Source organism: Drosophila bipectinata, chromosome 2R, assembly GCF_030179905.1.
Source record: "Drosophila bipectinata strain 14024-0381.07 chromosome 2R, DbipHiC1v2, whole genome shotgun sequence".
NCBI classification, from domain to species: Eukaryota; Metazoa; Arthropoda; class Insecta; order Diptera; family Drosophilidae; genus Drosophila; species Drosophila bipectinata.
In genome coordinates, this window is record NC_091737.1 from 11,149,181 (window position 1) to 11,174,151 (window position 24,971).

The 24,971-nt window shown below is 45.1% G+C and overlaps 7 protein-coding genes and 9 non-coding genes across 18 annotated transcripts; 14 read left to right on the forward strand and 2 right to left on the reverse strand.

Annotated features, from left to right (window-relative positions):
• Positions 1–27: 27 nt before the first annotated feature.
• Positions 28–826, reverse strand: mRpL52 (mitochondrial ribosomal protein L52). Its single transcript, XM_017253132.3, has 3 exons — positions 682–826; positions 394–542; positions 28–332 (listed from the first exon to the last, which is right to left on the reverse strand). The coding sequence occupies exons 1-3, from the start codon at positions 728–730 to the stop codon at positions 144–146; spliced, it is 387 nt and encodes a 128-aa protein (XP_017108621.2). The 5' UTR covers positions 731–826; the 3' UTR covers positions 28–143.
• A 221-nt stretch (positions 827–1,047) lies between these two features.
• LOC108132858 (GEL complex subunit OPTI) lies at positions 1,048–2,000 on the forward strand. Its single transcript, XM_017252425.3, has 3 exons — positions 1,048–1,260; positions 1,331–1,434; positions 1,496–2,000. Exons 1-3 carry the CDS (start codon positions 1,150–1,152, stop codon positions 1,689–1,691), a joined length of 411 nt encoding a protein of 136 aa, XP_017107914.1. The 5' UTR covers positions 1,048–1,149; the 3' UTR covers positions 1,692–2,000.
• Positions 1,998–3,005, reverse strand: U2A (small nuclear ribonucleoprotein polypeptide A'-like U2A). The gene has a single exon (XM_017252424.3). The coding sequence runs from the start codon at positions 2,881–2,883 to the stop codon at positions 2,077–2,079; it is 807 nt and encodes a 268-aa protein (XP_017107913.2). The 5' UTR covers positions 2,884–3,005; the 3' UTR covers positions 1,998–2,076.
• Positions 3,006–3,836: 831 nt separating this feature from the next.
• Positions 3,837–6,304, forward strand: Nop60B (dyskerin pseudouridine synthase 1 Nop60B). The gene is made up of 6 exons (XM_017252773.3): positions 3,837–3,996; positions 4,057–4,425; positions 4,493–4,744; positions 4,936–5,210; positions 5,436–5,849; positions 5,913–6,304. Exons 1-6 carry the CDS (start codon positions 3,984–3,986, stop codon positions 6,126–6,128), a joined length of 1,539 nt encoding a protein of 512 aa, XP_017108262.1. The 5' UTR covers positions 3,837–3,983; the 3' UTR covers positions 6,129–6,304.
• On the forward strand, positions 5,239–5,373 carry LOC122321321 (small nucleolar RNA snoR639/H1). Its single transcript, XR_006246094.1, has one exon. It is a non-coding gene; the product is annotated as a small nucleolar RNA snoR639/H1 (small nucleolar RNA).
• Positions 6,305–6,425: 121 nt separating the features above from the next.
• LOC122321302 (small nucleolar RNA Me28S-Gm1083) lies at positions 6,426–6,515 on the forward strand. Its single transcript, XR_006246075.1, has one exon. It is a non-coding gene; the product is annotated as a small nucleolar RNA Me28S-Gm1083 (small nucleolar RNA).
• A 151-nt stretch (positions 6,516–6,666) lies between these two features.
• LOC122321296 (small nucleolar RNA Me28S-Gm1083) lies at positions 6,667–6,755 on the forward strand. The gene has a single exon (XR_006246069.1). It is a non-coding gene; the product is annotated as a small nucleolar RNA Me28S-Gm1083 (small nucleolar RNA).
• A 159-nt stretch (positions 6,756–6,914) lies between these two features.
• LOC122321300 (small nucleolar RNA Me28S-Gm1083) lies at positions 6,915–7,003 on the forward strand. Its single transcript, XR_006246073.1, has one exon. It is a non-coding gene; the product is annotated as a small nucleolar RNA Me28S-Gm1083 (small nucleolar RNA).
• Positions 7,004–7,164: 161 nt separating this feature from the next.
• On the forward strand, positions 7,165–7,253 carry LOC122321297 (small nucleolar RNA Me28S-Gm1083). The gene has a single exon (XR_006246070.1). It is a non-coding gene; the product is annotated as a small nucleolar RNA Me28S-Gm1083 (small nucleolar RNA).
• A 156-nt stretch (positions 7,254–7,409) lies between these two features.
• Positions 7,410–7,498, forward strand: LOC122321301 (small nucleolar RNA Me28S-Gm1083). Its single transcript, XR_006246074.1, has one exon. It is a non-coding gene; the product is annotated as a small nucleolar RNA Me28S-Gm1083 (small nucleolar RNA).
• Positions 7,499–7,661: 163 nt separating this feature from the next.
• LOC122321299 (small nucleolar RNA Me28S-Gm1083) lies at positions 7,662–7,750 on the forward strand. Its single transcript, XR_006246072.1, has one exon. It is a non-coding gene; the product is annotated as a small nucleolar RNA Me28S-Gm1083 (small nucleolar RNA).
• A 220-nt stretch (positions 7,751–7,970) lies between these two features.
• LOC122321320 (small nucleolar RNA snoR639/H1) lies at positions 7,971–8,105 on the forward strand. The gene has a single exon (XR_006246093.1). It is a non-coding gene; the product is annotated as a small nucleolar RNA snoR639/H1 (small nucleolar RNA).
• A 191-nt stretch (positions 8,106–8,296) lies between these two features.
• LOC122321298 (small nucleolar RNA Me28S-Gm1083) lies at positions 8,297–8,385 on the forward strand. Its single transcript, XR_006246071.1, has one exon. It is a non-coding gene; the product is annotated as a small nucleolar RNA Me28S-Gm1083 (small nucleolar RNA).
• Positions 8,386–9,414: 1,029 nt separating this feature from the next.
• ocm (over compensating males) lies at positions 9,415–18,084 on the forward strand. Of its 3 annotated transcripts, none has more exons than XM_070278930.1 (6): positions 9,415–9,554; positions 10,870–12,220; positions 12,281–13,247; positions 13,306–13,472; positions 13,526–17,484; positions 17,557–18,084. In XM_070278930.1, the coding sequence occupies exons 2-6, from the start codon at positions 10,871–10,873 to the stop codon at positions 17,732–17,734; spliced, it is 6,621 nt and encodes a 2,206-aa protein (XP_070135031.1). In that variant the 5' UTR covers positions 9,415–9,554; position 10,870; the 3' UTR covers positions 17,735–18,084. The 3 variants fall into 3 exon arrangements, with proteins under 3 accessions (XP_070135031.1, XP_043066213.1, XP_017108260.2); XM_043210278.2 differs by lacking the exon at positions 9,415–9,554 and adding an exon at positions 9,635–9,653; XM_017252771.3 differs by lacking the exon at positions 9,415–9,554 and adding an exon at positions 10,164–10,505.
• cN-IIIB (cytosolic 5'-nucleotidase IIIB) lies at positions 18,079–19,848 on the forward strand. The gene is made up of 2 exons (XM_043210276.2): positions 18,079–18,436; positions 18,554–19,848. The coding sequence occupies exon 2, from the start codon at positions 18,674–18,676 to the stop codon at positions 19,625–19,627; it is 954 nt and encodes a 317-aa protein (XP_043066211.1). The 5' UTR covers positions 18,079–18,436; positions 18,554–18,673; the 3' UTR covers positions 19,628–19,848.
• A 483-nt stretch (positions 19,849–20,331) lies between these two features.
• On the forward strand, positions 20,332–24,922 carry LOC108133201 (ubiquitin-protein ligase E3C). Its single transcript, XM_017253028.3, has 8 exons — positions 20,332–20,999; positions 21,132–21,858; positions 21,924–22,332; positions 22,392–22,513; positions 22,577–23,341; positions 23,402–23,546; positions 23,610–24,309; positions 24,369–24,922. Exons 1-8 carry the CDS (start codon positions 20,664–20,666, stop codon positions 24,534–24,536), a joined length of 3,372 nt encoding a protein of 1,123 aa, XP_017108517.2. The 5' UTR covers positions 20,332–20,663; the 3' UTR covers positions 24,537–24,922.
• Positions 24,923–24,971: the final 49 nt, after the last annotated feature.

Genomic DNA, 24,971 nt, shown 5'->3' on the forward strand with positions numbered 1-24,971 from the left:
CTGTTTGAGGAACGTTTTTAAAACGTGTTTTCGGCAAACATGTGTCCACATCACAAGACCCATCTCGTATAATTCATCTTCATTCACTAAGCTTATGATAACTTATAAAAGCAACAAGTAAAAATAGGAAGCTGATAAAACGGCTACTTTTTTTGCTTGAGCAGCAGGTGACCCTTGGGTTTCAGCTTATTCTGTAGGATTCGTTGTTTCTCGGCTTCGGCTTCCGTTTTCAATCGTTCATGCCTTTCCTTGGCGAATTCCAGTTCTCCACTCAGTTCCACGATCTTGGCGGCAATTTCTTGTTGCTTCAGGAGACGTCTCTTCTGGTTTGCCTGAAAAAGGGTGAATAGAACGTGAATTCGATATGTAGGTGTTGATCTAGGAAATACTTACCCCCAGTGGTGTGGGTCGTCCATCTAGAAAGGTGTAATCGGGCATGTTGGTTAGGGGGCCAAAGGCATTAGGGTTTTCAGGCAATCCTTTTCCTGCACGCCACTTCTGGTCAATAGAACGTACAGCGGTGACAGCTAAATTTCGCTGAACTGTTTTAAAAGAGGTATATTTTATTAAAGAAATTATTGTTAGATATTAGTGTTTGGAATTTAGCTGGCATAAGTTTTTAAGGGAGGCAGACAAATTTTTATGAATTAAACCATTTCAAGCTTATCAGTAGGAGTTTACCTGTCAATGAGGCAGTATTAGCCAAACAGATCTTGGTTATTTGTAGCATATTTTTGTAAAAACCGACAAACACTTGAAAATCTAATCACATAACCAAAAAACAGCTGTTAGTTGCGCTTAACAGTTCGATAACAATGATAACGATTAACTTTAGCCCCAAAGGACAAAGTTGCCAGACCATATTATAAACATGTACAGAATCTAAAAAACCTAAATTATATCCACAAATAAAAGTGAAATTTGTTAAAGATTCTATATAAAGAATCAATTTATACATTTATTTAAACTTCTATATTAAAATAAAAAACCCTTTCCATTCACTCCGATAAATGATAAAAAAAAAACTAGAGGTGAGAAAAATATGCCTACAAAACGATTATACGGGTAGAACGGCAACACTAATTTACAGATAGTGAAAAAATTAATTAACTAACTTTTTAAGCAAATAGGTCAAACCTGAATTAAATTATGGCTACCAAGACGAGTACAATTGAGCGCAACGCCAACGGAGCGGCCAAGTCATCGAGTCTGAGGGAAATCTGCGCGCGCGCGATCACAAAATCTGAGTGGGAGGACAAGGTGAGCAAAGTTCCGCAAGCACGCCGGAATCTGCGACCCATATAACCAAATTGCGCCCAATTCTTTGCAGGAGGAGTTCCTGGACGTTATTTACTGGTCGCGACAGGTGTTCGGTATCATTCTCGGCGTTATCTGGGGAATAGTGCCACTAAAAGGATTCCTGGGCCTTGTTCTGTGAGTGCAGCTAAAGGTTAAAAATAGAAACCGCCATTATTGACCCGGTTATCCTTTTTAGATTCGCCGGAATAAGCTGCGGAATCGTCTACCTGTACGCTATTAACTTCCAGAACGTTGATGAGGATGCGTATGGAGGTGTTTGGGAGCTGGTGAAGGAAGGCTTTATGACGTCGTTCGCCGGGTTCCTGGTGACGTGGATTATCTTCTACACGGGTCTGCACTACGACTCTATAATGGCAGCGAAAGCATCATAATATTCGCCCATCTCGCACGAAGCTGCATCCAAGCAATAATAGATTCCAGTTCCAGATCCCAACATGTTTCCATAGATCCCATTGCCAAGCCAAATAAGATATCAGCTTCTGTTTTGTCCTTTTAAACTCGGTGTAGATTGTTAAACTTTTAGCTAATTACGGTCATACGATGCATTTGTCCTGTACTGTACCATTGCCACCGCTGAGATCTTTCCGTGAAAGGTCCCAGCGAGTGGCTAGTTGAGAACAAAAGATACTAAATATATTTGTGTATGTCTAGACTCTAAAGTACAGAATACGATGAAGTAACTTGTTACGGCGTTTTATTTTAAGTATTGGTCTACGATTAAAAGGTAGCTGACGGGTCGGTGGACAAAAAAGGATCCTAGTACTCCATGGCCACGGCCCCCGAGCCATTATGCGTCGATCCATTTTGTCCGGATGCTGATTCTGCTTCCTGCTCATGCTGGAACTTTTCCGGCAGCTGGCCGCTCTGCAGGATCTGTGATAACCGTTCCACTTCCGCCAGCGAGCTGGCACGTTTGATAGCTTCACGGATGCGTTGCATGTCTTCTGGGTTGGCCAACCGGCCTCCATCTGGCCCCCTGCCCTTACCACTGTTTGCGTCGGCAGCCAGGGCAGCGGCGGCGCTAAGTTTGGATTTCCGACTGACCTCCTTCAACATGTCCTTGCCTTGCTTCGTGCGGAAGAACTCTTGAGCCGCCTGCCGGTCTTTTTGTTTTATCTTACGGAAGTCGAGCAGCCGCAGCTGTGGGAACTTGAAGGCCATGTACTCGCGATAATTTGGCTTCGTGGACACAGGATTGATCAGCAGGCAAATGGTCTCCAGTTTGGTGAATCCTGTCAATGGCTCGAGGTCGCTCAGCTCCTGCAGGTTGTTTCCGGTTAGAATAATGGAGGTCAGGTTGGGCACCACTTCCTCCAAGCCCTCGCTGATCCTCAGTATGCGATTGTTGTTCAAAAGCAGGCACTTGAGGCGCGGGAGGTGCGGCAAATTATCCAGCTTGCGCAGATCATTGTCGGAGAGGTCGATGGTATCGAACTGGTCCAATGTGGCTCCCAGGTTCTCAATCTGTGGTATCTTGTAGCCGCGCAAATCCAGTTCGCGCTCCCGGCAAGGATTTATGTACTGCATCGATTGGTTGATCAACTCTGGCGTTAGCTTAACCATCCTGGCAGTGAGTATGTGCTTGAAGTCGACAGGAAAGTTCCTTATATGGACCTCTTTTAGTTTATTTTCCAAAAACTAGAAAATCTTTTAACGACGCGAGTTAGAGATGAGAAAAAGAGTGTTATTACAATGTGCCGGTATCGATAGGTAGCGATAACAGTGCTGTAAAATGAAAGGATATTTCACTCGATTTTAATGGCTCTGGTACCATTCGAATGGGCTAAAAGCGATTTAAATAAAAATAGTAAAATAAGCTTTTCAACGGTATACCGTGCAATTTGGCGCATTCTCTGTGAAGGACTTAATAAATCTAACAGAGGCCATATAGTATTTTTAAACTAGTTCATTGAACTTTTTGTGGACTGGTTTCGGTTCACTACTTGGCGCTCCTCTTAGTAGTTCAAATTATATGGGAAACTGTAATTCGATTTTCTCAAAATCTGTGGAAGCGATTTGTATGAATTTTGGTCCATACATACTTGAAAAGGTCCTACATCGACTCCACTACATATTGGCGCATCCTCTTGGAGCTTCACAATTTTAAAAACAATTTTTTGGGGTCATTTTTGTATGGGCTGTTAGCCGGGTTGGTCCACTTTTAGTCGATTTGTCCAAAACGTAGGAGGCGATTTTAATGAAATTTTCAGGGTATATTCTCAAAATAATGGGCTATAAGCTGGTGTATCCTGCTTATTGGCACATCCTCTTATTTCTGAGATAATGCTCAACACAGTGAGGGGGCAATTTTTCAAACCCATTTTTAAGTTATTTAAAGAGTGTAGAACCCGCTCAATGTAAAAAAAAAACAATAGTTTATTCAATTTTTAACAATTCTAGTGTTTATTTTATTAAATTTAGTGGCTAAATACAGAAATAATTAAAAAACAAAATATTCGTTGCTGTGTTCTAATTCCACCGTTCCACTTCGACGCCAGTTAGCGTCCGATATTTTATTTCGATAGGTCGATAGTTGGCAGCACTGGTGGTATTTTTCAACGGTCACACTCTCCACGTGTTTTCCGTCTTTTTTCTTGCAGCGCGCAACACGTGTGGAGGTTGCTCTCACAGTAGTTAAACGTTGCAGACAAATTGAAATAAAAATGGCCGACGTGGGTAAGTTCATGGATGATGAATAAACCGTGACATGCCATTACAAGGAGAATCTATTCCCAGAGGTACGCAAGGAAAAGAAGAAGAAGAAGATCAAGGAGGAGCCGGTGGATGCCGAAGACATTGGCACCTTGCAAAAGCAGGGCAACTTCCAGATCAAGCCCTCCTCCAAGATAGCAGAGCTGGACACCTCGCAATGGCCGCTGTTGCTAAAGAACTTCGACAAGCTGAACGTGCGTTCAAACCACTACACACCACTGGCCCACGGCTCCTCGCCGTTGAACCGCGACATCAAGGAGTACATGAAGACAGGCTTCATTAATCTTGACAAGCCCTCGAATCCCAGTTCCCATGAAGTGGTTGCCTGGATTAAAAAGATCCTCAAGGTGGAGAAGACGGGACACTCGGGCACGCTAGATCCCAAGGTTACGGGTAAGTGGTCCATGCGCGCGCAACGCACTAACCTGACCTAACCTCAATGTGCCCGCGTGCTTGGCAGGTTGCCTGATTGTTTGCATCGACCGTGCCACTCGTCTGGTGAAGTCCCAGCAGAGCGCTGGAAAGGAGTATGTGGCCATTTTCAAACTTCACGGTGCCGTCGAATCTGTGGCCAAGGTACGCCAAGGCTTGGAGAAACTGCGTGGTGCTCTATTCCAGCGCCCACCTCTTATCTCCGCCGTAAAGCGTCAGCTTCGTGTGCGTACGGTGTACGACAGCAAGCTCTTGGATTACGATGAGAGCCGCAATATGGGTGAGTTTCCTAAAAGTTTATTTTTTTAAGTCAGGAGCTGCTTTGTCGCTGCCTGAGACTGACTATCAGGCAGGGATGCAGCTTCCTTAATTCGAGCAAAACCCCAGTATTTGCCCCATAACGCAAATGCACATTCTATATTATAAAATTCCATTTCTTTTCCCTCCTATGCCGGATACTGACGTGCTCAGGTGTTTTTTGGGTTAGTTGCGAGGCCGGCTCCTACATTCGTACCATGTGCGTCCATCTGGGTCTAGTCCTGGGCGTCGGTGGCCAGATGTTGGAACTGCGTCGTGTCCGTTCGGGCATTCAGTCTGAGCGCGATGGCATGGTGACCATGCACGACGTTCTTGATGCCATGTGGCTGTATGAGAACCACAAAGACGAGTCCCTGCTGAGACGCGTCATCAAGCCACTGGAGGGTCTTCTGGTGAACCACAAGCGTATCATCATGAAAGACAGTTCCGTAAGTGAAACAATTTGTACATAAACTTACCCCATGATATTAAGCCGGCAGTTGCTTTGAAACCCCCGAGCTCCTGTGACTTTGATTGGGAACAGTAATGCTTCTGATGTGTGTATGTTGTGCAGGCTCCTCCGCAGGCTCAACAAAGAAATTTCAGTCGACAATATCTTAAACATCAATATTTGCTAGAAATGAATCTAAATGCATCTTAAATTTTTCTTGCAGGTTAATGCCGTGTGCTACGGAGCCAAGATAATGTTGCCAGGTGTCCTGCGCTACGAGGACGGTATTGAGATCGATCAGGAGATTGTCATCTGCACCACAAAGGGTGAGGCCATTTGCCTGGCCATTGCTCTAATGACCACAGCCACAATGTCGTCATGCGACCATGGCGTGGTGGCCAAGATCAAGCGAGTGATCATGGAGCGTGATACCTATCCGAGCAAGTGGGGATTGGGTCCGAAGGCTTCGGCAAAGAAGGCGCTCATCGCCGCCGGAAAACTGGACAAGTTTGGCAGGCCCAACGAGAACACACCAAAGGAGTGGCTAACTGGGTTCGTGGACTACAATGCCAAGAAGCCAGTTGCTGCTCCAGAGGCAGCAGCCCCTCCATCTAATGGATCTAGCGAAGTCAGCAAGGTATGATTGGAAAATGAACTTTTGGTGTGGATTTTGGATTACTTATCTATTTTTCTGCTACAGCGCAAGCTGAGCACCTCCAGTGTTGAGGAATCGGCAGCAGCAGCCACCGCTGAGGAGACGCCATCGAAGGGCGAGAAAAAGAAGAAGAATAAGAAGAAGCACAAGGGCGATGAAGAAGCCCCTGCTGAAGCATCCGGTGATGCTGAGCCAGCAGAAAAGGAGAAGAAAAAGAAGAAGAAGAAGGATAAGGATAGGGATAGAGAAGCTCAGGAATAAAATGTTTCTATAGGCTTAGGATTTATACAGATCTCTACAGTTTTCCGTAGAGATACCCTACAATTTTTAGTTGCTAAGTTTAAGGAGTGTTTTTATGTGTAGAGATGCAAGAACGTTTTCAAATGCATTTAAGTGACATTCGCAATGCAATAAATGATATATTTTATTGTAAAGAATTGATTTATTTTGTAGTATTTCTAGACTTTCTTTTAATTGTTTAGCTAGGCAGGTTTACTCATATATAGAAGGTAAGTTTCATAACTATATTTTCAAGTAAAGTAAGATGCTTTTTTGTTGATTATCCCTGATGAGCAATAACTTTCGCCCCTATCTGAAATTTGAAACTTCTCTTGTTGAATGCGAGATTGGTCTTACTGAACAATTAAACAAAAAAGCAATTTCTATTTATTTCTCATTGTTTTACGAATATATTTACTAATTTTGTTTACTTTCCTTTAGTTTCAGGTGAGGACAAATAACTGAACAACTGGATAAAACCGATAAGGTAATTATCTCACGGTTACAACGATTTTTCATTTCTTTTCTGATGAGTACTAACTTTCGCCCCTATCTGAAAATTGAAACTTCTCTTGTTGAATGCGAGATTGGTCTTACTGAAAAGAAATATAAAAAACATCCGTCTTGATATTTGATATTTTTTACCAAACTAATCATTGATTTTTCTAATTTCCAGTTAAAACCAATATTGGCCAAGGAATAGGAACGAATCCCTCCACCAAGCATAAATAGGTAAGAAATATTAAGGTTATTTTAAAATTAATAAATTTGTATCTGATGAGTACTAACTTTCGCCCCTATCTGAAAATTGAAACTTCTCTTGTTGAATGCGAGATTGGTCTTACTGAAAATATATAAATAGACTCATCTATATATTTTATGATTTTTACATAACTAATTGAATAAATTCTCTATTTTTCAGCAAACCTTAAAAGGAGATGAGTTGCAGAAAGGAATGAAATCTATTAAATCATAAATGAAAAGGTAAGAAAAACTAGGTATTTCATCAATTAAAACATTTTCTCTGATGAGCACTAACTTTCGCCCCTATCTGAAAATTGAAACTTCTCTTGTTGAATGCGAGATTGGTCTTACTGAAAAGAAATATAAAAATATCCGTCTTGATATTTGATATTTTTTACCAAACTAATCATTGATTTTTCTAATTTCCAGTTAAAACCAATATTGGCCAAGGAATAGGAACGAATCCCTCCACCAAGCATAAATGGTAAGAAATCTTAAGGTTATTTTAAAATTCAAAATTTGTATCTGATGAGTACTAACTTTCGCCCCTATCTGAAATTTGAAACTTCTCTTGTTGAATGCGAGATTGGTCTTACTGAAAATATATAAATAGACTCATCTATATATTTTATGATTTTTACATAACTAATTGAATGAATTCTCTATTTTTCAGCAAACCTTAAAAGGAGATGAGTTGCAGAAAGGAATGAAATCTATTAAATCATAAATAAAAAGGTAAGATAAACTTTAGGTATTTCATCAATTAAAACATTTTCTCTGATGAGCACTAACTTTCGCCCCTATCTGAAAATTGAAACTTCTCTTGTTGAATGCGAGATTGGTCTTACTGAAAATTGTTAATATTTAAAATTGTTATGAAAATTTTAGCTGCTTTATTAAATTATGTTTTTGTTTATTTTCCAGGGGCCTATCAGATTTCAAACTATTGACTGCTTGAGACAACAAACAACTTTCCTTAAAGGTAAATAAAAATTTAAACCTTTTGATTTCTAAACATTAGTTTTAAAAATTTCCTTCTGAAAAATAAAGCTCTGGAATTTTGTAAAAAGAAATCTATATACCCCAGGATATTAAGCCGGCAGCTGCTTCGAATCCCACGAGCGCCTGTGACTATGATTGGGAACAGTAATGCTTCTGATGTGTGTATGTTAGGCAACGTTTCCTGCGGGCTTAACAAAGAAATTTCAGTCGACAATTCTTTCGTGAATTTTTTTGGCCATTAAATGAAATTAAGCATAATAATGCACTCTTTATAATAAAACTCGTTTCTTTATATTTCAGGTTATCTACAGAAAAATTAAAGCATTATGGAATGGGCATTACTTAGGACTATAAAGCTTCCTTAAAAAGGTAAATACCTACAAAATAAAAATAATAAGTCTAAATTTTAAATGATGAGCACTAACTTTCGCCCCTATCTGAAATTTGAAACTTCTCCTGTTGAATGCGAGATTGGTCTTACTGAAAATAATATTGTTTATTATTGTCTGTAAAATAAGAAATTTCCTAACATCTTGCTAAAATTAAATAGTTTTTGTTTCTTCCAGGTGGTCAATTACGGCAAACCATAATAAAACCTTTTAAATTAAAAAAAAGGTAAATATTTTGTTCAAAGATCTGGCAATGTTTCAACGGAAATGATGAGAATGGATACATGAATTATGTGGCATGATTTTTCACATTAACCGCAACTGCAACATTAACCGTCTACTGATTATTTTCCACGAAACTAATATTTTCCACCCGTAACTTTAATATAATTAAAAATAATTTCCCCTTGTTACAGTTGCATGTTTTACCCGCTTTCCCGCTAACCTGGCTTAAACTAATTTTAAAGGTAAGTTTCGCTTGCCATTTGAATGTTCAGCTAACCGTTTAGATGATGTGAAAGGAGTGCTGATATATGTGGAATGATTCACATTAACCGCAACAAAAACAATCCTCTAAATTAGGTCCTGCTGAAAAAATAAATTTAGTCTTTCCACCTTCCTTCTGATTCGATAAATATTTAATACATTTTTCTTTTCTTGCAGGTACAGTACCATCCCAAGCAATATTTATTGTTCTTCCTTATTATGTACATATTAGTCTTAAAATAAAAAATAAAAAAGGGAAAAAGAGAAATAAAAAAACGTTGTTTTATATTTTTAAATTGGGTCATGCTTGTTTATAACCTGAAAATAAAACGGAAATATCTGACAAGCCACTTTGTTCCGTCAAGTGCTAGGGATGCAAAATAATCTAATGCCGTTAAAGTGGAACGATGGCATGTTCACATTCTTCGACAATAGCAAAAATTACTCACGCGATTAAAGATTCTAATCTGAATTTAGTATCTTAATATTGTAATTAACATAAATCATATTTGGCACAGCCTACACTCATTCATCGCATAAAAAAACAAAAATAAACAAACTAGCATGCAGTTTTGCTTTTCCATAATGCAGCCCTGTTCTGGTTGGCGGGCTGCCTATCGGATTCATCGGCCATCTGTCAGTGTGTATGTATTCGAGGTATGCTTTTCGACGCGTCGTCAGCGAGAGCTGTGGATTAATTGCAAAATAATTTCTGCAATTGCGTCGCAAAAAAGGATTGGCAACTGCCGAGGGATTGAAAAGGGACTAAGGCTTACCACAAGTACAGGTACGTAGTCCCTAAACAGACGTAAAGTACAGTGCGAAAGGACATTGCCGGCGTGGGTGTTCTTCAGGGTGCTTTCAAGTGACGCATGTGATCAGTTGTGTATGTATCTATTGCGACGCCATTTTGTATTTCAATTTTGAGGTTATTGATTTGTTTCCCGGAAAAGAAACTAAATAACGCTTTTTTAAATGTTTTTTTTTGCGTATATCAATTAATTGCCGCAGGACAATATTTCTTAAAATTTGCTTATAAAATATGTACATACTAAAAGTTCTTGGTTTTTTTTTCCTAAAAAGAAATAGAACTAGAAAGAGAATACATTTTTTTTTTATTTGTTGATCCCGCTATTACGGCTATTACGCTTTTTAGAAATTTTCTAAATCTTCGCCACTAATATTCAGTGTTGGTAAACAAGGATATTATTTGAGATTATCGGTCTTCTTCTTTAAATATATTTAGAGGGTTTACATAATAAATAGTAGCGCGCACGTGTATGGCAGCACACCTTCCGACCCTCCCGCTCCCACAAAAGCAACAACCGCCGTTTCGATACCAACCATTCCGAGGGAATAACTGAAACGGGTGAATACCAGGGCTCACCCAACACACACACAGCCTAACTGCTGTGACTGAGTCTGATTCTTGTGTCTTTCGATCTGATCGCAAAATCGCACGCGGCGTCTACAATTCAACTTGCTGCTGAAATAAATGCATCTCTCCGCGTCAATTAAAGTGTTTTGTTTGCTGGCGAGGTGCGGGTGTCGTTTTTGTTAGTCAGCTTAAGTGAGGAAAATCAAAATCGGAAAATGTTTTAGTTCAGCGCATCGCATCGCATCCCCTCGTGCGCGTGTGTGGGTGTTAGTGAGGTATGCGTGCCCCTGGAAGGCGCTAAGTCAGCTTTACATTTTTTTGTCTTTGCCGACATTTGTGATTCTGGCTTCGTTTGCAAAAGTGCGTATAAATAATAAAGCGTAAATATGTATGAAAATATATACAGGTCATTTGTGTTTTAAGAAGAGTTTTACGTGTGTATCTATTGATTAGGACCAATGCTGCCCATTGAGTTTCAAATGATTGAACAAAAAAGTGTTTTTAATTATTAATTAAAACGGAAATCTTGTTAAATTAATTTTCGGAGAGGTTCTTAAAATAAACTGGATAGAAAACTATAGCCAGGACAGGTGATACTGCATAGATCAAATGATAAGCTGCCGGTGCTGCCCATTTACGATAATTGTAATAATTGGTTGCACTTTAAATGCCCTATGCATTTTTGGAAGCTTTAAACTTTATGTAATAAATTCGTTTTTTCCAGCATGACTTGCGACTTGCCGCCCATTATTTTAAAAGGCAAGGAACTAAAAAAATATCGTCACCTCAAAAGGAAATATCCTGTTTCCGACACCTTCCTGCAGCAGAATTGGTGGAATGTTAAGCGATTCATAATATACGCCCTCACTCCCCACTGCGTCATCCGGAAATATGCGTGGCGGAAGCGGGGAAATCGGGTTCGCATCGTGCAGCGGGCCCGCACCGTGCTCTTCGATCCTCGTCTCAAGCGGATGATCAAGCGACGTTTACAAAACGTTCGACAGTGGTCTAAGAGTTTGATCAGCTACTACAGGAAGATGGGTCGCATCGAGGAGTACGAGGAAACGGAGATCTACAGCGTGGCCGAGCCTCTGGGCGCTGAGGAGGTCTCCAAACAGATGAAGGAGCAACTAGAACTGCTAAAGAGTAGCAAACGAGGACTGTCGTTGATAGAGGACGCCAACCGAAATGTCGAGGTCCTGGCGGAAAAGGAATGCGACAATGACAAACAGGAAACCCAGGCAGACGCTGATGAGATCCTGGAATCCGACTTGAGCATTTCCAAAGTCACAGAAGAAAAAACTCCTACTAAAGTAGCGAAGAAAATAACTTCCTGGTGTGACGATCTCACTCCCCCCACGCCCAGTAAGGAGCCCAGCAGCACCTGCTCCAGTAACGAGAAGTCGGATAAGACTCGGAAGTCGGATGAAATGGTCGGAGGCAGCAAATTCCTGGACATGCTCATCAGCAAAGTGAGGGTCAAGACATTTGCGAACGAGGCCAACATGACTGCCGAAGTTGGTTCGGCGGCGGTCACCGCATCCGAGGACGATGGCAGCGAGGATTTCGTGGGCTTTGATGAGAGTGTCCACCAGCCGGGCATGCTGCTCACACCGTTGGTGCCGCAGAACTGTAAAACGCTCGAGGGCAACGCCGCCTTCGTTAGTGATTCCCTGGATGCCTACATGCGGGAGCACTACACAAACTCGATGCTGCGTTCCGACAGTAAGGATGATAAGAATAAGCTGCTGGAACCGATGGGCCACGACGGACAGGTCACTAGGCATAGCATGGCCCCGCCAATGGACATGCCAGCGGTGCCGGAGGCATTGCAGCGTTTGAGGACAGTTGCGGAACGACGGCACTACCTGCAGGGCTGTAAGAACCAGAAGATGGTCATTATTAACAATGAGGCCAATATATACAGGGAGTTGCAGCGGAAGCAGCGCCAGCGAAAGGTGAAGATTGGAGCGATGCAAGCTCTGCAGTCGCCCGCCACCCAAATGCCTTTCACCCGACAGGGCTGGCAGGCAGCCAGTTATGTGGCCACGGAGAACTCCAGGTACTATTACCAGGTGAGTTTGTGCAGCAGAGATCTGTTAATGGGTACATAAACCACATGCTTTATTCTGTAGGTAATCCAAATAGATGGAGAGATGGTGCGTCTTCCGGGAGCTCAGGGCAATAATCTGCGTCGGGAGAAGAGGCCATACCTCAGCCGGCTGAATCCAAAGGAAGTCGACGAGATACAGTGTAGCAGCCAGTGCATGGATGCCCGCATCTACCCCGAGCTGAAAGTGATTCGCACCAAAGAGACTGCTATCAAGAACCACAAAGTGCTCAACAAGTTTCCCATGCCCGCCATATTCCGTCCCTGCCCTCTGTCCAAAAAGCCCCTTCAGCGCCCGCTGGACGACGACACGGCGGCATTGCTGCTTGCCGGAGGTAGCATGGCGGTGGTGAGCATGCCGACCGTTCAGCTGGATGTGATGCCCCAACTGGGACGACCGCTGGACGAGATTGCCAAGCGTTATCTGCAGCATATCCTGCCACACCACGACATCACCCGCGAGTGGGCCGAGTTCAGTGTCTCCACGTTGCAGCAGGCGCCAGCTTGTATGAAGGAGGCCGAGGAGCAAGCGGCCCAAACGCCAGCGGGCCGCAGGAAGAGTTTCACATTCGTCATTCCCTACATGAACGACCGTAATCATATCCTGGTCCGCCGCGTTGTGGACCGCTCTGAGGAGCTTGACGCCAGCTTCCACCAGTATCCCGATGAGCTGCAGAAACTAAACTTCCGCGAGGATTTGTCCCCTGAGGCAGATCCTGTGGAACTTGCGTGTGCGGACATGATCAACGACATGATTAACACCGTGGCTATTAGTTGCAGCGAGAATAGCTTCATCATGGAGGATCCAGATGCGGCCAATGCCAACTCTTCGGCCCAGATAGCCGATCCGAATGCAATAAAAGAGGAGGCCGGCAAAGACGCCTCAAAAATGGGCAAGAAACGCCTTCCCAGCAAACAAAAGCGTCTGGCCAATGAGCTGCGGCGATTGAATGCCACCATTATAGATGCGGCAGCTGCCAGGAATGCGGATGGTCAGTGCTTAGTTACCATATATTTAAATTATAACTAACACCTTTATTTTTCTTGCAGATACGAAACCCTGCGCGAAGGATTACTGCCAGCTAGGCTGCGTTTGTGGCAGCCTGACAGGCACTGAAATACCCCTCAAAGATCATTGCGGTCGGGCTGAATGCGTCCTGGAATGCTGTTGCATTGGAGGAGAGAATGCTCGTGTTATGCGAGTGGAAGCTGGCGATGTAAGCTCATTAAAACCACTCAATAGCCTCCTTTTAAATAGTCAGCCTTTCAGGTCTGTGGAATTTCTAACGAGGATGCCTTTAACCTGCGACGTAAAGCCACTGCTCGACTGGCAAAAATGGAGAAGGAGTTTACCTCCACTTTGGTGCTAACCGATAATGAGACTCTGCTGATTAACGAGTCGCAGGGTGACAAGAAGCGACGCTGCACCAAGGCTCCGAAGCGGTACGAGGACTTTGACGACACGGATATGTTTGATGAGAAAAAGGATGTGGTGTCGCCCGGGTCCAAGAAGCAAAAGAAGATTGCGGCCGCCGCGGCGGCTGCTGCAGCTGCTGCCGCCGCCACTGCCAAGATGTCGGCGCCAATTTTGAACTTTCCCTGCATTGTTAAGGATACGGATATGGAAAAGTTGAAGCATTGCGTTGTTAGCCTGCGACGACTGCCGGACGTTGACAATCTCGCCACCTTCTGCATGACTCACCAGCTCTACAAATGCTTTTGCGGGGGCGTTTCACCTGTTGGGAAGCCCGTTGTCATCGAGAAGGAGCAGTGGAACCCGGAGGTCACCCACTACAATCCTGACCTTGCCATCAAGGCTCACTATAGCTTTGAGCGACCACCCGAGGAACCAGCCAAAAAGAAATTCAAGGATAAGAAGCCAAAGCTGAAAGTGGAGCAGAAAGCGATTCATATAAGTGAAAAGCCAAAGGAGCCAGTGGAGCTGTCGACGCCGTTGGAGTTGGAAACTCCGAAAAAATACGCCTTCGACCGTACCAAGGAGGCGCTCTCCAACTTGTTTGTTAATGATACTCCCCATCAGCGATCCGCCGAACTGGATGCCATTTTTATTTATTTTCGATCGCGTCCGAATATGTGCCGGCGAGCCGTCGCCGTGCCAAAGAGCTCCTATCAACGCCTTAATCGTCGCCGGGCTGAGAGAATACGCGAGTATGTGTCCCGCCATGAGACGCCGAAGACGGAAGAGTTGCTTAGGGATCGTATACTAGGCGCAGTATGCTATTACCGCAAGGAACTGGAACGTCAGAGGAAGCTTGCTTCCATGAAGCAACCGGCTCCTTCTGTCATTGAAGTGGTCGATGATTCTGATGAACCGGAGACTGTTAGCCTCCTAAAGCGATCTGCCGCCAAAGACATGGAACACATTCCGATCAAACGCAGTAAGTTGCAGATTGAAGAAGCCACTTCTACTTCTTCGGAGATCCACCCAAGAGACATCCAAGTACCTCGCATTGCTGCTTGCTACTCGCTTAATGCCGCCTCTGTGGATGTTACGGGGTCTGGAATGCCCAGTGTAGCAGCTGCTGGGTCCCTGGAGACAGACTCACCCAACTTTAGATCTTTTTACAACGAAGTAGTCAAGAACATGAACACCCTGGTGAGCAAGAAAATGCAGGACATCGATTTGGCGCTCCAACGCGAAAGCAAGATAATCCCGGCCCCCAACGAAGAGATTCTGTGCATCATAAAGTGGACTAACTTCCTGGCCGCCTTTGAATCGGGCTATGTGTTCATATGGGACGTTCAGATGAAGACCTATAATTTTCTGGCAGCCACCACCACCAATATGATGCCGTCGGTGTGCGGAGCTATCGGAGTGGTAAACACCAATTTTGCTCCTGATCCGAAGGCGCTGCCGTTGATGGCTAGCATGCTGATGGAGGGTAAGCGGAACGAGCACACGAGTCGCCTGGCTGTAGTGATGCAGGGAAGGCAGAGCTATTGGCTTGTTAAGGGCTTCCTCCGACACATGGAGGGCAATGCTTGCACCAAACCCACGCCGCAGACTCACCCGCTACTGACCAAGAAAATTAACGTACTCTGTTCGTTGCTCGTAAAGCAGCGCATACGGGAACACCACAAAAAGATGCACAGTTCAGGAGGCCTACCTTGTGGAGAGTCGGAATGTTCGGCACTTCGCCCATCAAAGGGGCCATCAACGGCGCTCTCAACTGTCCCTGCTCCAGCTTCTGCCTCTGCATCTAATCCTGAATCTGCAGAAGGACCTGTGACTGCAGTCGAACGCTCTTCTGTGGCTAAACTCGAATCGGGGCCTTCTGTCAATCCCAAGTCTGGGCAGACAGTCACTCCTCCTCCCAAGCCAACCAAAGCCAACGTGTCTGGAATCCGCAGCAATATTGAGTTTCGAAAAGTCAACCATCACGATGTGGATGAGTTGCAGATCCCAGAGATGCACAGTGAAGATCACCGCTGGTTGGTACTGGACCTCTTTGACGACTTTTCCCACATCTTCGTTCCCGCCCTTGGAGACATGATTTCCCGAGACAGAATCCACAGTGTAATGGAAGTGGCCGTCGACAAGCAGAAGGTGGTGAAGCTGCAGTTCTTCCAGAACGCTCCCTATGACGCCTTTGTGACACCGTCGTCCCGTAAGAAGATTTACTTCGGGCCACTGCACCTAGACCGTTGGCCACCACCGGTACTGGTGCTGCTGCAGAGTGTTGATGGAAAGGTAATGCTGCGGGAGGTTTATCAGCGGGCGCACTCGGTTCCAGTGGACCCCCAGCGTCGCAGCATGGCGTTTTGGGTGCTTCATGTGAATGGCCAAGTTCACTTCGAGATCGATGTAGAATCGACTGCCAAGCTCGAGGAGCAGTCCGCAGCGGAAGAATCCTTAGAAGAATTGATGCAAATTCCACCACAGCTTTCTGTTGAAGCGGCGCAGGACGAAAAGCCGATTCCACCCGTCGTGGTCCTTGACAGCGACGAGGAGGATGAACCGAAGAGTGACGATTCGAAGGAGATGGAGAGCCCTGGTAAGCAAAAGGAAGTTTGTGTTAAGGAAGAGTTTCTGCCGAACGAGACAAAGACGGAACCACCCCGTCTTAACTTCACCATCCAGTCGGTAGGGGCGAACCGCTCCCTGCAGATCACCCCAAGCCCATCCTCGGCTCCAGTAAAGATATCCTTAAATGACGGATCCGTATCTCGGATGGCCGGTGGCTTTATGCCCTTTATTTCGAATATTCCCATTAAGAATGGAGAACCGCAGCCCACCACGCAGCTACTGACGCCACAAGTTCAGCTTTCGACCACGGCAGTGGCTTCCGATGCCACTTCACAAAGCTCATCGGACCATCCACCGGCCGCTAAGATAAGTCGCCTCTCTTTGATGAACAGCAAGATCAATGAGTCGCTGCAGGAGCTGCTGAGCAACGGGAACACTGTAACGCCTGGTGGCATTACAATCACCAAACTATACAGCCAGGACGGGAAACCGGATCCCGACTGCATAAAGGTTGGCAGCAAGCGCAGTGCAACCGGTGCGGCCAAGGTACCACCGAAAACAGTATTATTACAGCCGGGAACTGCTCAGACAGTTGTCAAATTAGGTCCAGCGACTGCATCTACATCAAAGCCTCCCGAGAAACCACGTACCAGCCTGCCACCGGGTGTCATTGAGGCAATGAAATTGTATCCTCTTCCCTCGAGTATGTCTCGGCAATCGTTGTCGGGAAATCGAAAAGTCACAGTGAAGGCGGTGGCGTCTCGCCCATCCCTGCCAGTCATGATGACCAGCGATAAGTCAATGCCATCCGCCTCCACGTCACAGTCACCCGCTACGGCTTCATCCTCAAACCGTATGAGTTTGCCCGTCAAAATGAGGACTATCGTTGATACCCCACCCGTTCGCCAATCTCTGCCGGCAAAGGTGGTTCCCGCACAGCCCTCTGGAGAGGTGCGTCCCAAGGTAGAGGCAAACACGTTCCAAAAAGCTGCGCCATCTGCACTTCCGAGAGCGGTGCCAGTTCCAGTGCCACCGACAGTTCCAAAAACAGTAGCTGCCACCACATTGAATGCCTCGCCAGTTAAGCAGGACGAGAAGAAGTTTTGTTATGGCTTCATCGGTGCCAAGGGACTCCCACGTTACAGGGCCAAGGTCCAAGGAACGGAGTTCATGATCAAGATGCCCGAAGTTGGAGTGTTGCGCTTCAAGAACTTTGCTTCCGCCGCCAACTTTTTAAATCGGTAAGTCTTTATAAAATAACACCAAGGGTGAACTTCCTTTAACCTCTTCCTCTTGTCTTGTCCTCCATTTAGTCAACTGGCCAGAAATCCGAAGTTTACGCCTCTATTGCCGGGCGACTGGAAGTTCTTGGCCGTGGAGCCACCAGCCGGCAAGCAGCAGCAGCCGGCGCCACCCAAACCCCAGGCGACCACCCCCCAAGTGCCATCGAAGAGTAACCAGCCCCCGGCCGCCATCATTATCGAAGACTAATGCGATATTCCTTTGTTATCCCCATCACAGAGAACTTGGTTTAAGTTTAAGTTTATGCTTCTTCTCATTCTTTTTTTTTAATACATATTTAATATGTAAACGGATTGCGTTTCAACCCTAGGTTATTTGATATATAATGTTCATTATTGATATATGTTCATTATTAGTTTCGTTTATAATTAAGATACTTAAGTATTATCAACGAAGATGGCAAAGGAGTCCGAGTGGAAATGTGACTGAGACTCATGCCTTTTGAAATCGGAAGAGACTTTTCTGTTTTTTTCTATTAATATCATGGAAATTGTAGACCTTAGTAGAGAAATCTTTCAAATAAGAAATAAAACTTGTAATATCGGTGTAACTCTATTCGATTTAAAATTTAAAATTATGTGAAAATTGGCGCCCTCGTCAGCTGTTTGGCTTCTGTTCCGATTCCACGCGTTCCAGCACCACCGCAGCTGTTCCGATGAGAGCCGTGTGAGGGAGGCAAATCGGGACCCATATCGTTTCTGTTTACACTCTGGATTCTACTTTCGGCATTAATTTATAAATAAAGACGTTGTCGTATCAGAGCCACGATAGTTGGACGATAAGCCCAAGTTGTCTAGCGACAAGCGTTGTCCGGGAACAACGAACACCAGCGACTTTCCGAACTTTGGTGGGGACAACGAAATTCGCCACAAATTCAAAACAACGTCCAAGGTCAGCCTTAGATATATGTAGAACCGCCAGCACACCCACACGCACGCACATTCGACGGCTGATCGGGAATATACGACATATAGGCGAAACTAATTCGCTTGCCTAAACAATTTGCAGATATCGCTTCGCTCCCCGAAAGCTCCACATTTCGCTTGACAAGCAACCGCGTTCAGATTGCATTTCAACCTGAGCATTCGCAGACGTCTCACCAGGTGGACAAGCAGACTGATTGGAAAGATGGGCTGTGACGAGAAACGAGAGCCGGCTTCAGGCTATCTGCGTGTCCAAGACATTCCTGCCCTGACGCAGGATCACTGCCGTATGCTGGATCCGGCCAAGGTGGAGCGGATCATCAACGAGTTCGTCCAGGGCGGACCGGAGCGCATGCAGCTCGTGTCGGACTTTGACTACACCATCACCAAGCAGCGGACGGAGGATGGCTGCGCTGTGCTCTCCAGCTTCGGAATATTCAACGCCTGCGAGTCCCTGCCGGAGAATTTCAAGGTCGAGACGGAGAAGCTCTATCGCAAGTATCGTCCCATTGAGATCGATCCCCACATGCCAGTCGAAGAAAAGACCAAATTCATGATCGAGTGGTGGACCAAGTCAGGCGAACTGACCAGCGGATTTTCCTTTGATCAGTCAGAAATAGATCATGTGGCCAGCAAATACAAGCATGCGCTACGTGACCGCACCCACGAGTTCTTTGCAGACCTGGATCGCTTGGGCATTCCAACGCTGGTGTTCTCCGCGGGCCTCGGCAACTCCGTTGTCTCCGTGCTGCGTCAGGCGAACGTAATGCACCCCAACGTTCGAGTCGTCTCTAATTTCCTAAAATACCGCAACGGCAATCTGGATGGCTTTCAGCAGCCAATGATTCATACATTTAATAAGAACGAAACCGTTCTGGACGGCAACGAGTATTACGATCTGGTGCACACCCGCGACCACATCATTGTTATGGGTGATTCCATCGGCGATGCAGACATGGCTTCTGGAGTTCCAGCTTCATCCCACATCATGAAGATCGGCTTTCTCTTCGATCACGTGGAGGCGAACATGGAGAAGTACATGAATACCTTCGACATTGTGCTGGTGGATGACCAGACCATGGATGTGCCAAGGACGCTGCTGGGCCTCATCGAGAAACAGCACCAACTGAATCTGCAGGCGAAGCAGAGCGCTCTTTAGGAACGCCGGCAGTATATTGGCCATACTGGAAAGTACTCCTAGCTGTTTCTGCTCTCTCATTTGCAGGAAAGATGCTAACTATACTTGAAATTAACAGAAGCTACTAATTAAGTGGTTTTAGATATAACCATTTTACTCATCTTGACACTATTTTATTTGACAACTATAAAATGACAGCGTTGTGATCAGAAGATATTAAAGGAAAAGAAATGAAATGAAAATTTAAATGTTTGTACATCTATCAAGTTGGTCACGTAGCTCACAGTACCTTTGGGGGAGCTGTAAGTTTATTTCTTCCTACATGTTTACAAGTGCGAATCCGGTGATTCACGTCTATTTATATAGGTGTTATTGCAGGTAAGCAGTATCGGCATTAATGGCTTTCATTTCTAATCTATTGCTAGAAATTTAAACTGCAATGGTATTTATGTAGATTTTTCCATTATACTTTGTGGCAATCAAGGAATTTTCTTCGGAAAACAAGTTTAAATTTTCATTAAAAAAAAGGTATTTCTAATTTGACAGATTTTTTATATTTCAATTTTTCCAATTTTATGGTTTGTTGTAACTTTACGAATAAATTTATTTATTGTTGTTTTACAACCCTTAAATTAAATTGATAATTAAATCTTGAGAATTTAAAATCGGGAATGCCCCCTGAACTTTCTAGAGATGTGCTAGAGATGGCCAACCTGCCGATAGCCCAATTCAATTGCTATCGAAAAGTCCGAGGAAAATATACAATTCATTTGCAAATTAGGTTTATACGCATTTAAAATTTCTACGTATCTCGAAGGGAAAAGGTTGTGTGAAAGTATACATTTGGGAAAAGCAAGTATCTGCGCCAAAGCCACCGCGGAATCGCCGCAATTTGCCCGTCCGTTTGCCACGGAAAGTATGAGGAAGAGCTGCGACTGAGGATTGCCAACGAAAGGCTGGTGGAACGAGAGGAGAGCAGTGGATCGGATCAGCTGTAGCTGTAGTAGAGGGCCGTTGAAACAATTTGCGACCAACCACAACAAAAGAGTGCAGCGTCATGTTCGGATTTGACGGCGAGTACCGCCGCCGTCCAGTGCAAAGTCTGGGTGGAGCCTCCCACACCTGCGACCGAGACACTGTGATACGGAAGGCAGCCATGGAGCGCCAGAAGCGAAATGAATTGCGCCAGAGGGTCAACGGGGCAGTAGTACTGCAGTCCTATGCCCGTTCCTTCATTCACCGTCAGCGAAGAAAGCGCGCGGAGCGAGAGGCCTTTGACGCCTACCTGCTGGCTAATAAAGATCGCATGACCGAGGACAATAGCCTGACCTTCCTGCTCCGACGTCTGAACTTCTTCTACAGCAGCCGCGATGCCAAGGATGGTGAGAGATTGGTGAGTAGAGTGAATAATCTACTGTGTGAGTCATAAGAACTCTCAAAAATATGTTTAAGGTCGTAAATAATTTCCTAGGAATATTAAAATAATATAAAACTTACAAAATATCCGTTTTTGTTCATATTGTAGATCGAGATATGTCAGCAAATCTTGCGACAGCCGGGACGACTCCTACAGCACTCATCTCAGGACTCCTCGTGGCTATTGAGGGTCTGCAGACTACTGGACACATGCCTGCTCCAGCTGACCACGTCACACACATCGCAGGCCATCCCGCTGCGCATGCTAGAAACTTTCACCACCTTCTCGTCTGTGCGTCGCTACTTGGAGGATGAAGTCCAGCTGTTTAGGTATCTGGAGCGAGTATTCGGCTTTCTTATTGTGCGTGACTACTTTGTTCGCCTGCGTCGGCTGCTGGACGACAAGTGTCCGCCCCTGGACGGGGAGACTCTGAATGCTCCCAGTCCGCTGGCCGACGCCTTGCTTCAACTCTTGCTGAGACCGCTGGTTGTGGCCAAACGCGCTTCCGCTGGCGGCCAAGTTTCGTCCATGTCACTATCCGTTTGTCAGAACTTTGTTCGGGACATCCTGGCCACGCCACACACAGATCCTTTGCGTTATTTCGTTTTGCCATGTTTGGCCCAGAGCTCAGAGTTTCCATTTGACTTGTTAATACGATCACTGGTCGAAGCCCTGGAGTCGGCGATGCCAGTGGATTCCGAAAACACATCCAGTCGTCGCAGTTTTCTATTCCATGGGGTGGAAGCGGGGCAGAGGCCCCAAGCTCAGCCCATTGAGGTGTTGTTTTCCTCGTTCTTACTCAACTCTCTTTTGGTTCTCGATCGAAAACAATTAGGTGAGTGAAATAGGAAATCTCTATATTCTAATATTCTAATTCCTATAACAATCTTATGATTCCAGCGCAATTGCAACAGGATTCATTGCTGGTTGTCTATATACGGCTCATTGCGGAAATGATGCCCAACATTCTTCAGTTGCCCAAGTCCACGTTGCGAAGCCAGGCCAATGCCCCACACCGGCATAGGGATAGTGACGATGAGTCTGACGATTCCGATGAGGATGAGGATCAACCATCGGCCCGCACCTTAGATTACGATATGGAGCAGTCGTGCCGAACCAGCAGCGAACTAAGTGAAAAGGAGTGCGAAAGTTTGCTGGAGTCTATCGCCATACTGAACGAAACGGAGAGAGTGGACTTTATTGTCCAGCAGCTGGATCCCCATATCGACAATGGCCAGCTTATCTATGCCCTTTGCGAGATTTGTCACAACCTGATGATCTACAACAAGCACGCGGTCTTCGAATACAAGTACGTTTAGCCTTCAAAAGTGCCTTCATATGAAAAACTTATAATTGGTTTCCCCACAGATTACTTTATACTTTGGCCTTCACCCCAAAGTTTATACGTGCTGTATGGTTTAAGTTGGCAGCAGAGTCCACTCAGCTCGGATTCTCTGCTCCGCTCACCCTCATTTCCAAAGGTGTTGTTCGTAAGTAACCACTAACTCTCCAGCTTTAACTCAAAGTATCTAACAACCTACTTCTTGTGATAGCCAAACAACAAGGCGTAGATCGCACTATACCCCTGTTGGCCACATTCTGCATGCTCTTTGGTCGGCTACTGCCCACCTTGCATGACGTGGAGTTCGTGGAGAACAAGCTTCTGATGCAGGCTCAGAGTACCATCAACCATGTTAGGCTTATGCCGTTCTCCATTGCCGAAATCGTGCAAATGTCAAAAACATTAAAGGACATAAGCTTGGGCCTTGTGGAGCTGGCCTTCCCAGAGACTCGCACCAATTTGGCCAACTACCGCAACGTTCTGGGCCACACGGAAGCGGATGACAAGAAGCTGCGGCATCAGAAGCAAATCTGGGCCAACTTGCTAAATGTGGTTGTCTTTGTTCTTAACCAAATCCACACCCGTGACTTACGTTTGGGCTTTTGTCCGGAGTCGCACTGGACTGTGAGTCGGCTAGACTTGCCGCTGGACAGACCAACGGATCTACCATTGACCCATAGCAGTCGCCTGCGAGGTATCCGACCATTCCAACCGATACGCGACTTTACGCGCGAAGATTTTGAGAATGGACCGCCCATGTCCACAAAGCAGATTCGTTCGATTACCATATTACGCGAGATTCCCTTTGTGGTTGCTTTCAATAAGCGGGTAAGCATTTTGCAGGGCCTTGTTGCGGCTGACAAGATGCGGGTGCAGGGTCACCTTCAAGCCTTCCTGCAAGGCCCCTCGATTATGCTTACGGTGAGGCGGTCGCATCTTTATGAAGATGCCTACGACAAGTTGCGTCCAGAGAATGGTTAGTAATGGCAATGGGGATAGCTTTTCTTTTTATTTTTTAATAATTTAAATATTACAGAACCTGATTTGCGTTTAAAGTTCCGCATTCAGTTCGTTTCCTCGCTGGGACTCGATGAGGCGGGCATCGATGGGGGCGGAGTTTTTCGGGAATTCTTGTCGGAACTCATCAAAACCGCTTTTGATCCCAACCGCGGTTTCTTTATGTAAGTTCTAAAAAATAATATTAATTACAAAAAATTACTAATATTCTTAATCAACACCCTTAGGGTAACCACTGACAACAAGCTTTATCCCAATCCAAACGTTGCCGATCTTTTCGAAGACTACGAAAAACACTATTACTTCATAGGCCGTATTTTGGGAAAGGCCATATACGAAAATCTCCTGGTAGAGCTACCATTAGCCGAATTCTTCTTAACAAAGCTGGCCGGTAAATACTCGGACGTGGACATTCATCAGTTGGCTTCATTGGACCCGGAGTTGTACCGTAATTTGCTGTATCTGAAGGACTACACGGGGGATGTTAGCGAACTGAATTTGGACTTCACGGTGGGCAGCAGTTCCCTGGGCCAGACACAGATTGTGGAACTGAAACCGCAAGGACAGAGCATACCAGTGAGCAATTCGAATCGTATAGAGTATCTGCAATTGATGGCCGACTACAAGCTCAACGTGCAAATACGTCGCCACTGCAATGCTTTCCGAAAGGGTCTGTCAAATGTGTTGCCCATTGAATGGCTTTATATGTTCAGCAATAAGGAGCTTCAAATACTCATCTCGGGCGCCGAGATACCAATTGATCTGGAGGATCTCAAGAAGCATTGCAAATACGGGGGCGAGTTCACACCAGAACACCCCTCAATCGTTGCCTTCTGGACGGCACTTGAGGGCTTTGATGATCTGCAGCGACGGCAGCTGCTCAAGTTTGTCACCAGCTGCTCCAGGCCACCACTACTGGGTTTTAAAGTGACTATAAGAACTCTTTAAAATAATATTCATTTGAATTAATTTTTTCTTTGTTTCAGGACCTGCATCCTCCTTTCTTTATTCAAAATGCCGGTGACATGGAACGACTGCCCACGGCCAGCACCTGCGCCAATCTGCTCAAGCTGCCGCCCTTCAATAACGTCGAACAAATGCGCGAAAAACTGCTCTACGCCATACAGTTTGGTGCTGGCTTCGAGCTTAGCTAATTTGGTTTAGAAAGCTCAACCTTAGGAGTCGTTCATTCGCAAGAAACATATCCAAAACTAATCCAAATCCCAGCCCCGCAAACTATTGCTAACATCCCACCTGGCAGATGACAGATGGCAGACAGAAAGGCAGTCGATAGGATCCCAGGCCGGCAGGCAAGCGGTGCAACTATTCCAGTTAATATACATACAACTAATGTACAATATGAATTTGATTGTAATTTCGTAGAGTGAAGTAGGAAGCTTAAAGAGGTCTGTTTATCAATTTTTTCTTTGTAGTTCGTTTGAGTTTGTTTTTCGTTTAACAAAATATAAATGTAAATCAAAGGAAAGCCATTTAAGATTATTTCAATAAAGGGCAAGCGTCGAACGTTTGGCGAAACCGATTTATTGGTTCAGTTCATCAGTTGCACAAAGTAGCCCAGAATGCATAAT